Source organism: Miniopterus natalensis, chromosome 1 (genome assembly GCF_054644295.1).
Source record: "Miniopterus natalensis isolate mMinNat1 chromosome 1, mMinNat1.hap1, whole genome shotgun sequence".
Lineage (NCBI taxonomy): Eukaryota > Metazoa > Chordata > Mammalia > Chiroptera > Miniopteridae > Miniopterus > Miniopterus natalensis.
The window spans coordinates 154371607-154385739 of NC_142081.1; the positions used below are offsets into that span (position 1 = coordinate 154371607).

Genomic DNA, 14133 nt, shown 5'->3' on the forward strand with positions numbered 1-14133 from the left:
AAGCTAAAATTTCTTGAGCATTTACTATGTGCTGTGAGCTCTACCAAACACTTTATTTTTGTTAGCTTAGTTGGATTTAAAAATAAATCTATGAATAGGTAGTTATTATCATTGTACTGTATATTTTAAGTAACTTGACTAAGGTCACAAAGCTATTAAAGAGCAGGTAGACTTGAACACAGAGCTTGTTCAAGGGGCTCTTAATCATTTTACAACATTTCTTGCAAGATTGACATTTATTTATGAGAAATATTCCTCAGGAGGACATCACTGTGACCTCTCATCTGACAATTGCCTCAAACCATCAAGACATTTTAGTGGCATCTCTATGTGGAAACCAATACAATCTCTAATGGATATATGGTCTGTCTTTCTAATATATCAGGACAATGAAGTTCCATATAACTTTTTGTTCACTATTCAAAGGCTTCATAGCATTTTAAGTGACATCTGCTATAATGGTGTAATAAGGACCTCCCAAAACCCTCCCCTCCATAAAAACACCTGACAAAAATGTTCTGAATCAACATTTTTAGAAATCTGGCAATTAACTAAAGGCTTAGTGCAATCTGGAGAGTGTCCACCCAAGAACAATGGCTGAATCTCTGTGGTGTTTTAATTTTCCCTGTTCCCATCTTTCTCTCCCCAGCTATGCAGTTGCCTTGAAACCAACATCCCACAATCACAGTGGGAACCAGTAGTCTGGAAGCCCATGGACTAGGAAGAACAAGGTTAGAACTCCTTCAAAGCTCCCTTCCTAGGGTAGTGTCATTGTTTGACTTGTTTAGCGGTTGCCTGGAAGACACCACTAATGAGGCTTGTCTTTATTTTATCTGATTAGAAATGTGACCATTGTGAACAAATTTTCCTCAGAGGCATTTGTCAAATATAATTGGGGGGGGGGGGACTTTTTTGGTTTACATCATGGCTGCCTGAAATAGTAGATAAAGTTGTAACAAACAATAGGCTAACCAAAAATCTTTTTAAAAAATCTGAGAAATGAGATTTCCATAGGAGCTTTTGAAAAGCATTGATATATTCCTGGGAAATCAGAAGACTACATGCATGCTCAGGATTATGTGGATGCCCAGGGCTGTGGAGATGTTCAGGAAAAAACTGAGAAGTCCCTGGTCACTCACCTCTTGCTCGTTTTGAGGTCCTGCACAAGTAAAAACTGACGGCTAAAGCAGAGTGGTAGACTACCTGGCTGAGTGCACATAGAGCCCCTTGGTAAAAAATGGGAGACTTATTGGCTCTAGGCGTTGAAGAAAAACTTTGTCCAATTTTTAGCTCACAACTAAGCAAACCAAGTAGAACCTTTAGTGGCCACATATGGTAAAGAATATAGGCTTTATAAAATTAGTCCAGAAAATTCATTAAACAAATAAACAACAACAAATCCTGAGGGGGGGGAATCTCATAACAAGAGTACTCACAGTATTAAAAATGTCTAATTTTCAACAAAAGATTATAAGACATGCAAAGAATAAAAAATATGAACCACATAACAGAAGAAACCATTCCAAGGAAGCCCAGACATGGTATTCACCAGACAAAGACTTTAAGATATCTTAAATGTGTTCTAATAACTAAAGGAAATCATGTTTAAAGAAGCCAAAGAAAAGTAAGAACAGGATCTCACTGAATAGAGACTATCAATTAAGAGATAGAAAGCATAAAAAAAGAACCAGTAGATAGTCTGAAGATGAAAGCTACAATAACTGAAATGAAAAAAAAAAAAAAAATCAGTAAAGGGGATCAACAGCAGATTTGAGCAGGCAGAAGAAGGAATCAGCATACCTGAAGATAGGTCAATTGAGATTATCCAATCTGAGAAACAGAAAGGCCAAGGAATAAAGAAAAATGAACAGAGTCTCAGGGACTCTGAACACAGAGACCTGAACAGAGAAAATATTTCAAAAAATAGTTGCTGGGATCATCCCAATTTGATAGAAACATGAATCTATATATCTAAGAAACTCAGCAAATTCCAAGCAGGGTAAATGCAAAAGGATCCACACCTAGAAACATCATCATCGAACTGTCTTAACCAAAAAACAAAGACAGAATCTTGAAAGCCCAAGAGAGAAGCAACTCATGTATAAGGATCCTCAATTAACAGCTGGTTTCTCATCATTTCTCATTGCCAGGGGCAATGGGATGCAAAATCCAAAATGTTGAAAGAAAAACTGTCAAGTAAGAATGCCATATCCAGCAAAATCATGCTTCAAAAACTGAAAAGAAATACAGACATTCCTAGATAAACAACAACCACCAAAATCAGAGAGAGAGAGAAAGAGAGAGGGAATTTGTCACTAGCAAATCTGTTCTATAAGAAACGCCAAACTTCAGGGCATTTTAGAGAAGAAGACATACAAGAAAGAAAATAATTCTCTTACACAGATGAAACTACTTTGGTTCCCATTTGATGCTTATACTTTTACTATGCACTATAATTAGAAATCAATACCTTGCAAGTTTCAGGCAGTAATAATAACTCAAGACAAAATGAATAAAAAGTTGATCTATTATTAAAAGCAGTAATTTACTTAAAAATTAATGGGTTTATCAGGTTAATGGCATATTAGCCGAAATCTCAAAATATATTTTTAGGTAGTATTCCTCAATGATTTACAATACCATTAACTAGGCTTCTAAACTAGTTCCCTAACTTAGTCACTTTCCTAAGTGACTAAGAATATTCTTAAGTATTACTTTTATTCATGTACCCGCAATAAAGCAGTATAGGCTAATGCAAACATCAATCATCTTTGTTTTGGCTTGAACTGTATTAATTGGGTGTGTTAACTCAGTTTATATCATGTTGATGAAAGCTCATAAAAGTAATCTCTGATAAGTACATATAGGGAAACAACTTAAATTTTAGTTAGCAAATGTAATTTCTACATAAAATACTTAAACGGTGATGTTTGGTGAGGAAAATGATGACAAGGGCTTTTGACAATGCAGATTTCTACTGAAGCAGCTGCTAATTGAGTGGCTGTCAGAGAGCACAGCCTGGCCTGGGGTGAGGCCACTCTTTAGCTTAAAGTGACACGTAGGCAAGATTTGACTCTGAGTATCATTCAAATCAAATTTTTCATAGGAAAAAATGTATTATAGTTATCTATATCCTTTACACGTCTTCTGTGATGATTCGAAACTTCTCTTTAAGACAAGAATCTGCCATGTGCCAGGTCTGATGCTGGATCAACGTTGCTCAAACAATATTTATACAAATTATTTGGAGATTCTGTCAAATTGTAGGTCTTGGGTGGCACACAAGATTTTACATTTCTAACCAGCTCCTAGACGATACCAGCAATAACAGAACAGCAGCACTGGCCTCACCTGGAAGCTTCGCAATTTCAGGACCCACTGCGGGCCTTCGGAATCAGTCTCCCCAGGGTGATTTCTGTGTCAGAGTCTGAGAAACACTGCATTACAAGGAAATGTTTCACTTACAGCTCCTATATGAAGTTTCTCAAAAGACTGTGAGAGAGGACTGAACACTTTTCACATGAAGAAACAGGGGCTCAGAGAGGTTCAGCTTTTGCTCAGGGCCGCCTACATGACAAGTGACCAAGGCGAGATCTGACGCTTCATCTTCTTACTCCCGACCATGTGCTTGTCTTACTAGATTTCAGCTGTTGGATTCAAACTGTAGTAATAAGAAGTAAACCTGATGTTTTTATAAATAAGAAACCAAACACAAGATGACAACCTACTGAATGAATCATCATCAGTTGTGAGAAAAAGAGGCCGAGTGGAACGCGTGGTATTAATGGTGTGGCCATCTTTCCTCTCTCAGTAACCTCTGACTCTGAGCCTGTCTGCAATGCAGGCAGCAGGGAATCTGCTGAAAAGACGTCGGTATCGTTGAAAAGGCTGTCAACACTGTCACCGTTCGGTACTGCAAGTGAACACAAGCCTACTTGGCTCCGGCTTCCGCTCGCCCTTCAGACCGGCACACTTTCCCACGTTACGGCCCCAGCACCCGTGACTCTGCCCAGCAGTTTGGGAGAGTGGAGCTTTTCCGTCTCACTGCAATATTAACATTTGAGGCACGGCGCTTCCCGTCATAGCTGTGAACTGTGTGGGGCATTTCATTAACTGAAGTGCCATCCCCAGGGCCTCCACGGTGAGCGTGTGGCCAGCAGCGCCGAGGTGCGCCTGCCACAGCTAGAGTGCCCGCGCCCGGAGGTGCACACATCTCTTCCGTCTCGGGACGCTGTGCTTCACCTAGTCTCTGGGATAATAAACTGCAATCGTTTCTCGTAAAGGGGCTTTTTTTTTTTTCAAATTTTACAGCCCTTTAGGACAGACCAGCTTGGTAGTCATGATGAAGTATGCCATTTCCCCCTTTTCACGCCCTCCTTTAGCCATGCTCTTCCTCAGAAGGCCAATGAGAAGCAGGAAAGCCAAATAAAGAGGTCGGGGGGGGGGGGGTAATCACCGCCCCATTCTGCAGAGTCCAAGCCGATTCTGGAGGCTCACTACGCTTTATGACCCAGCAATTCCCCCGCTCAGATCATTTTATACAGGTGGAATTGAAATACTATTTTAGGCATTATTTTCTTCATAAGCATTGGATAAAAATTCAATTTTCCTTTAAAGGTACCTCAAGACTTTAAAGTACGCTTACGCACAATAAATAGTATATATTTAGTATATATAGCATACAGTATATATTTTATTTATATACATATATAGCAGCATTCTATGAAATGTGCTTTCAATTTGTATTTCTTGCAAAGAATAACCCTGTACATGTCATTTTGCATGTGTGCAGGTCTCTGTAAGATACAGAGTGATGTTTGACAAATGACAGCCCTGGAAACACCACATTATCATAATACAGAAAATTCCTTTGTGACCCTTTGTAGCCAATCTCTTACCCCTACCTCCCACCTACGGGAACCACCGATCTGCTTTGTGTCACTAAGTCTTTCCTTTTCTGGAATTTCATATAAAGGAGCTCACACAGTGTGAGGTCTCCGCGGCTCGGCATTTTCACTGGGCGTGACACTCTGACATTTGCGCTCGCTGCGGCGTGTACCCGTAGCCCACCCTTCTCACTGCTGAGCGGTGCCCGATTCTATGGGTGGACCACGGAATTGAGACCTCTCGTGACCGGAACAAATGAAAACAGCAGATAAGACTACTTTGCTGCTCCATTTTTTTACCTACTCTTTTTCAAAACCTATTTGTCTACCTGTGCACCTATCTTTGCACATATTACCACTGTGTTTAGAAAAAAATTAGTTTTTTCATTGGGTATCAGGTTTCTCAGGGACAGAAAGAGGCAAAGGACTCCTCCTGGAATGGGGTTCCTCGGTGCCCTAGGAAACTCAGAGCTTGGGGTTCTGCTTCTCTCCGGAGAAGCTTTGCATCCTTCTGTTGACAATATTGGCAGGGGGCAGGGGGCAGGGGGCAGGGGGCAGGGGGCAGGGGGAGGGTGGGCTATGTAATTTTTATAGGATGCCTTCTAAAATAGCAACAATAAGAGTTAAAACGGAAAGACACGCACACAAAAAAATCCACTGACTTCTGGGAGGATGGTGGCAGCGCAGTGCGGAATCTCCCTAAATCCCCACGTAAAAACAGAGCAACTAGCTAGCAAATCCCAACCCCCGGACAACATTCACAACAACACTAGGTGACAAGGTATCCTCCCAAACTCCAAAAAACAAAATTCTGGACACAAATCCCCACTGTCACAAGACATGCATGGTGTTGACGTCCGTGCGAGAGAAAGTAGGAGGAAGCAATAACGGGCCAGAGAACAGAAAATCCCTGAAGTATGGGCACTGGCTGCGAAATGCAAAGAGCTGATTTAAGCACAGCAGGCCAAACCGGGAGGGACTGTGCCTAATCCAATACAGGCAATCTCCGGGAAGGTCTGGAGAAATTAGGGTCATCTAGCGCCTGTGAACTCTCATCACTGACCAGCCAGGGCTCCCTTCCGGACAAAGCTCCACACTGGGCTGGGGGGCTCTTGGGAGGGAAATGAAAATCAAGCAGGGAGGACTGAGACAACAGAGACAAAAGCAAGGGAGGCGTCATTACAACCAGGGATTGGAACTAAGCCCGTGCATGTGAAAAACAGAAGATTTGGTTCTGTGAAGTCAGAGAACCTAACCTGAACGTTGACCAGATCTTCTACACACTCCTCGCTTATGATAACATGCATCTGAAAAATTCACTGGGTTATGCAGATTCTCCAGATGTTGATACCTTTAATTCTAGAGTATCAAAGATACATTTAATTGTGTCACTATCAGCACAATCCCACCAGGAAAGTGGGTAAGTATTAAGAAGCTGTCAAGCTCAAGGTGTTAGATAAAAGTTTTTCATTTGTTCAAATTTCATCAATGGCAACACATTCTGCCAGTGTTTTTCTTAAAGTAAAAGGTTAACCCAGTTATTTTTCGAGAACCTGTCTGCCAAGTGCTCAAGTCTGAATAACTATAGTTTGTCCATTGTTCTTTCAAGGAAACATGAAGTACCATGAAAAAGCAGTGAGTATAGCTCTCAACTCAAATAATCACACAGGTGCATTTCCTTGAGCCGATTACTGTAGTGCCTTTCAAACAGCATGTGGAAGAAGTGCTTTATCCATGGAGCTTGTCTCTCCACCAGAATGTTAAAAAGATGTGTTCTCAAGGGTGGGGATTTAGTGCAGTTAATATTTTCTGCTGTTCAACAAGAATGTTCTTAAGTAAAATTGGCATTTTTTTTCCTGTTGTTAGTGCATGGCGGTGAGAAATGTAATGATGCTCGTGGAGTTTGGTACCACTACATTGATTCATAGTAAGGTGCCAGTTTTCTCCCATCATTGCTTCTGCACCATCAGTGCAAATATTAACATAGTGAAAGGGCAAAAAACAGTATAACATCTTAGTATTATTATGAAGATATGTTTGAATTTGGGGGACCTTCTGAAGGCATCTTAGGGCCTCCCCAGGTATCCTGGGGCCACATTTTGAGAACTACGAGGCTAGAGAGACAACAATGTGAGGACCCATGAAGACCATTAAATGCATAGCTACATATAGAACTAAGACTAGGTAAGAACTAAAAGGAATAGAGTACAGTGCCTAATGTGTGTATGTAGATATAGTGTAAATATTAAAAATAAAAGAAGAATAGAAGATCATATATAAAGTTTTTAATGTTTGCAATAATCCCATTGGTGTTAGTAGTATTACTATTGCTATTCTGAAACTATTATGTGTTTGAAGAGATAGAGCAAATGATTATGTATCAGATATTCTAACCGCAGCAGAGAGAAGTTAATAATTAAAAATGCTATACAGTGGTCATGATTCTGAAGGGGAAGTATAGTATGAACTTCTGAGGCAGATTGTTTTTAATACATGTGTGTATGCATGTATATTGCCCATGTAATAGTATGCCTGTGGGAATGCATTCGTATCTACTAGCTCTGTCCACTGAAAGGCCTAGAAATGACCAAACCAGTAGTAATGAGCATCACTAGTACCTATACTGTGGCCTTGAAGTATCATTTCCCACTGAAAAAAATGTTTTGAAAATTGGACTCTTTGGAAATTAGTTGATTCCAGGTTTGGGGCAGGAAATAGATGAGTCTGAGAAATCTTGAAATACTAAAAAGAAAGGAAGCTACCCAAAACTATTCGAGTCATGTCAAAAGGACTCAGAAGGCAACTTGAAGGGGCTTCCACTGGCAAAGATGGGAACAGTGATAATTACAAAGAACAGTAATTACAGTGCATTGACCCATGAAATAGATTTAAATACATGAGTTCATAATTATATTTTTAAAATCGTGTTAATAATAATATTTACAAAAGGAAGAAGGGGGAGGAGGAGGAGAACTGGCGGTGAGAGGATGTTAAGAAGCCACAGTTGGGTGGGCTTGGAGGATATTATGCTGAGTGAAATAAGCCCGTCAGAGAAAGAAAAATACCATATGATCTCCTTTATATGTAGAATCTAATGAACAAAATAATTTAATCATCAAAATAGAGACAGAAGCATAGATACATAGAACAGACAGCTGTCAGAGAAGAGAAGGTTAGGGAACTGGGTGAAACAAGGTAAAGGGATTAAGCAAAAAAAAAAAGTATATACACACACACAACAGTATGGTGATAGCCAGAGGGAAAGGGGGTTGGGGCGTAGAAGAGGGAAAAGGGGGGATAATCAGGGATGGAAAGAGACTGCTTTGGGCAATGGGCACACGGTGCAGTGTGCAGATGATGTTTTGTTGAATTGTACACTTGAAAACTGTATGGTTTTGTGAAACAATGTCACCCCAATAAATTCAGTTAAAAAAGAATCTATTTCATTATTTAAAGACTAATAAAGGGAAAGAGTCAAGCAGCATTTATCCTGCCTTTTATTTATGGAAGTTATCACTGAGTTACTAAGTACTAGGTGAGGAGAAGAGGCTTGTTGTTTTTGTTATAAAAGTGTTCCAATTATTAAGTTAAAAAATTATAATGCTACCAAATGAATGAACATTGAAGACATTACGCTAAGTAAAATAAACCAGTCACCAAAAGACAAATACTGTGTGAATCCACTTATATGAGGTATGTAAAGTAATAAAATTCATACAGACAGAATGTAGGATGGGTTGCCAGGAGATGAGGGAGGAGCAGAGTTATGTTTAATGGATACAGAGTTTCAGTTTTGCAAGATGGAAAGAGTTGTAGAGATGCATGGTGGTAATCCTTGCACAGCAATATGCATGTGCATAATGCCACTGAATCTTACACCTAAAAATGGTTAAGGTGGTAAATTTTATGTTATGTATATTTTATCACAATTTTAAAAATTGGGGAAAAAATTATAGAATTAGGATATCAACATTTCAACATCCAGTGAATTAATAGCTGTAAGAATTGCACTAAGATCATACACAAAAAAGAGATAACCAGATGTTATGCAGCACAATCGATAGCCTTGCTCAGATGATCAGACATGAATTTGACCCAGGTCCTAATCTGTAGGAAACAGAGGGCAGAGGAGTATGTTCAACTGCATTGTGAACAGCAGTCAACAGAACTCAGACTACGGGAAACTGTGCGGGTCAGATGACCTAATTTTTCAACAGATAAATTGTAGGGATCCTGTATATTAAAAAAGATTGAAAATCTATCAAATAAAAGACTAGTAAAGGGTAAATATAATGTCTAAGAAAGTCCATATGGTTGGTAAAACTAAGGATATGCAAGGAAAATATTGACATGAGCGTCTGAACAGAAAGATAGAGGGTGTTTTAAGCAAGACGGGGCAGTAGATGGAGGGACGGGACACAAGGAAGAGCTTTTCAGATGCCTAGGAAAATATTATTTCTCGATCTTGTGGTGATTTCTAGAGTGTTTACCTTATAATTTATGAAGGGAAGTGTGTGTGTGCGTGCGTGTGTGTGTTAGTTTTCTGTATCATATTGATATATTTTATAATAAGAAAAGGATTTTAGAAAATAATGAGCTAAAGTCTCTTTTCAGCTTCCTGTAGCCTCAAATTTTATACTTTCTAATATCTACTAAACTCTTCATATAGAAATTAAGTTTTCTGGACCAACTATCTTATTGGAAAAAAGTATGGTGTTTAATTTATATTTACCTTAATATTTGACAAAAGAAGTTAAGCTGAGCTGATGTAGACAAACACCTAAAAGCTTTCTCTCTTGCATAAGATAGAGAGGAATGGAAATCTTAGAATTTTCATGAAAGGGACAGGATCAGGGAGATATTTTGTTGTAGACTAAAAAAACTCAGAATGAAATGGAAAATAATTATTCTTTCCCCTTCCCTCTTCTCTACTAAATTCTTAAATGTTCAATTAGGCCAACTTTCAGAAAACAATGGTGCTATTAATGACCACGGGGAAGAAGGGGACCTCAGTAATGAGGCCAGCGAGAAATAAAGAGAAGTAGCAGTTCATGGAGGAGGAGAATTTGAGGCATTTTGTAATTTAGAAAGTAAGAATTCCTTCATTTTTCAACCCAGAGGTAAATAAGAAACATTGTCTTATAGAGGATCATATTTCTCTACCTCTCAAAATCAGTTAAATAAACCAAAATTAATAAAAATATATTACCTTAAAATAGTAACTTTTGAATTTTCTGAAAATTGCATTGGACTCAAAAAGTGAACTTGAATTTTCTAGAGTTCTTGCCTAATATTTTACAGCTGACTTATAGAAGTTCCATTTATTCTTGTAAGGTTACTGAGGAATCATTTAGTAAATTATTATGTTTAGTAAACTAAAAAAAAAAGCCTGACCCCCAAAGAGGAGATTTTTCTCATTTGAAAAACCTGAGTCAATAAATGGAGTTACCATGGATTCACTTGCTTCCCTAGTTTGCTCAATAGGTTCAGGCCAAGGAAAAGACAGTGATTATTTTTTTGAGGAGGGTATAAGATAATCATTTACTTACCCTCCATGATAGTCAAAGGATCTTCCACTTTGGGGCGCAGGATATTGGGGCCAAAGACAGTGGCCAAGTTCTGCACACTCATTTTGTTAACTCCAGAGTAGGACTGTACTTCATCCAAGAATCTGTCGGGTGTAAGAATGTGAACAAAACACAATGGGATCAACTTTGTCAGTGGAATACAATGAGCCATTAGAAAATATTTATAAACTGTAGTGTGTTAAGTGATTATGCAGATAAAATTATTTAGAAATTCAGACATCCCTTAATGAAAGGTGGAGAAAATATGTTGCAAATTATTAAGAATCAGACTTGAGAGAACCTCTCAGATATCACCTCTGGCCTAGCTTGACGTGGTTTCCTCTGTCAGTCACAGAAACAAGTGTTTGGATCATACTAATACGGACTTAGATTGAAGGATATGAATTTCCTTCCAATCCCTCAGTAAAGAATTAAATATATATATTCAATTTGAGAATTATAAATAAGATCATCTGGTATAATCCCTTATTTCAGAGGGGAAGCATCAATCCTCTTCGTGGAGTAATTTGTGAGCTTTATATTTATAATCTGTTAAAATATGAGATCAAACATGGTTTAAATTAAAACAGTTCTACTGACATGAAAAATTATAAGCACAAACTGTTTCAGTTTATTAGGTGCTAAAGAGTAAGAGGCATGAAACAGCCCTTTCCCTGAATGACTTTAGTGGGAGGGGTCGCTTTTGTAATCTTGCAGTATTGTTTTCATTCCGCAAGTGCTTCTGTTATCTCACGGCTTACTGATTGCACTGATAAGACAAAATTAGCTTATTTTATGTGTTATTTAGTATATTTTATTATGTGTCAGTCATTACGCTAACTTATTAAATTCTCACAGCATCTATGTGAGGTAAATATTATGATGGTCTCCATTTAACAGATGAGACACAGGAGCCACCAGAGAGGTAAAAATCTTTTCCAAGGACACAGAGTTAAGAAGTGGAAGAGCTGAGATTTGAACCCGAGTTCTGACTCTAGGGTTGCCGGTGCTCTTAATTACTGCACCATGACTTTTCAAAAAGGTGCCTATTTCGACGTGCTCATTACTGTTATACAGACTAAACTACAGTAAAACTGAAGGCCAAAAAAGCCAAACTACCATTTCTTATTAGAAAAAAATGAAATTAAAAGCCTGTTTAAATGTTTCAAGAGAAGTTAAGTTTTTCCATTGTGAAGATAAAGACTTGCAATATGGTTTTCAAACAAGCCTTTTCCACTTTTACTTAAAGGGAATTTAACCTTTTTATTATCCAGTACAATAGCTTGGATTAATTTAAAACCTTGGGCTAGAAGCCCTGCATGTTAATAGGTCTATGGTATCAGTGAAACTATGTTTTGCTTTTTCAAATTCTGAAACCTAGGGTACTGTTTGCTTCTGAAACATAAAACATCATAGCAAGAGGTTTTGGAATTCCTACTCAGTTGCGGTTGACAGTGAGCTCCACAGTGTTTCACAACAGTTTTAAACTGCATAGCTCCTAGTCTGCTAAACGTTTATCTAATCACAACACAAAAAGCATACATAAATGATGCACTGTGCAGAACTAAGCATTTGAAATTTATTTTTGAAGTGGACTAGGAAGCTATCATTTAAGATACTCAGCAGTCCTGTCAATTTAAAATAATAGGTTTCAATTTTACGTTTGGCTTTTTAAGCAGGAGCACAGACATGGCACCTCCCATCCCAAGCTTTAAGTTAAAAATGATCACTGAGGGAGAACTTTACCAGGCACAACTATTTTTTCTAACATAACTGAATTACAAATATCTTTTCAATGAGTCTTGAATGAGGAGAGGAATGGAAAGAAAATAGTATTTAGTGAACACTTACTACATATACATTAATTAGTTAAAAATATAATTTAACTTTTAAAACAACTTTGTGAATTGTATATTTTTACTACCATTTTATCTATTAGGACTCTCAGACTCCAAGAGAATACGAAATGGCATAAAGGTAGGTAAAGAGTCAGTGGTAGAATCTGGTCTCCCATGTAAATCTTTCTCAAGCGAAGGAGCATGTTCCTTCTCTTAAATGATGGTACATGGCACATGCACAAACGACTTCAAAGCCACATAGCTTTAATGTGTAGAGCTAAGATAGGCTGCAGAAATAACAAATTACAAAATCATGCAATTTTCGTGCTCAAAGGAACCTTTGAAATCACTTTGTCAAAACTCTTAATTTGACAAAGGCCAATGCCCAAGCTCGGAGCAGTAAAATAATTTTATTCACTGTCAAACATAAACTAGTGTCAGGCTAAATACAGTCTTATTTTGTTCAGGACAATTCTTACCTGCAAATATACTTGAGGAGGTTATAATTGACCACTGGCAAACTCTTCACCTGCTTTGCTAATTCCTTAACACCCTGAGTATAAAGAAGAAGAGAATAAACATTATCTTTCTAAGTGTTGGTCTCAGAATTAAAGCAAATAAGAAATGGACATACAGTGCTGATTTTAAAAAAATTTAATTTCACGTATTATCAACGCAGGATCCTGTCCTGAAAACTTGCTACCATCACAGAGAGCATTTTGGGAATATTTTCAAGGATGTGAAAGGATTTCAAATATTTCCATAAGTACTATTTGTGGAGAAACATTTAAGTGAAACCCTTTTAACATTTTAAACATCTGTTCAAATTTGCCTGAAAAGGGAAGATCGCCTCACTTATAAGATTTTTTTTGTGGGGGAGGGAAGCAGCCTTGATATAGTGAGGCTCCTTCCCATTTTTAGCATGCCCCAAACAGACAAACACATCTACAGACAAATAAATCTCTCAAGACTGGTCACATCTAGGACACATCCTTTGGGGCGGGATGGAGGGTTGCAAAGCCTGATCTTTCCGGAAATTTTGCAAAGGGATTAAATACTTTGTTTCTTCTCATTGTAGAACTTCCTCTAAAATACAAATGGTCCCAGAAAAGCTAATGGATGATGTGATCTGATTGTTCTTCTCCCTGTAATGGGCCAGAAAGTATTTCATGCTTTGTAGGATATGTGGTCTCTGTCTCAAAAGCAGAGACCACATATCTGGTGTAGTGCAAAAGCAGCCCCAGACATTATGTAACCACCAGGCAGCAGTTTTGGCCAGAGTGTCAAGAAAACCCAACGGGAAAAAGGAAAGTCTCTTCAACAAATGGTGGTGAGGCAACTGGGTATCCACATGCCAGAGGATGATGCTGGACCCTTTCCTCACACCATAAACAAAAAGTAACTCGAAATGGAGCATACACCTAAATGTCAGAGCTAAAGTTATAAAAGGCTTAGAAGAAAATATGGGAGTCAATCTTTGTGACCTTGGGTTAAACGAAGCCTTCTTAGATATGCAAGTAAAAGCACAAGTGACCCCCCCTCAAAACATAAATTAGACTTTATCAAAATTAAATACTTTTGTGCTTCAAGGGATACCCATTCAAGGAAATGAAGAGCCAAACCACAGAATGGGAGAAAATATTTTCAAATCATGTATCTGATAAGGGATATGTATCTAAACTGTATGAAGAACTCTTACAACTTAATAATAAGATAAACAACCAAAAAAAAATGGGAAAATGATCTGAATATGAAGTTTCTCCAAAAAAAAAAAAAATACACCCACAGCCAATTACGTACATGAAAAGATGTTTAAAATCATTAGCCATCAGGGAAATACAA

General features: G+C 38.1%; 1 protein-coding gene across 3 annotated transcripts in view; it reads right to left on the reverse strand.

Annotated features, from left to right (window-relative positions):
* ARHGAP24 (Rho GTPase activating protein 24) overlaps window positions 1–14133 on the reverse strand; it is a 416254-nt gene that overhangs the window by 10417 nt on the left and 391704 nt on the right. For all 3 annotated transcript variants that reach the window (XM_087826703.1, XM_016213058.2, XM_016213059.2), the window contains 2 exons: window positions 12771–12844; window positions 10436–10557 (listed from right to left, as the gene is read on the reverse strand). In XM_087826703.1, coding sequence (XP_087682829.1) covers window positions 10436–10557; window positions 12771–12844 — 196 coding nt within the window. The remainder of the gene's footprint in view (window positions 1–10435; window positions 10558–12770; window positions 12845–14133) is intronic.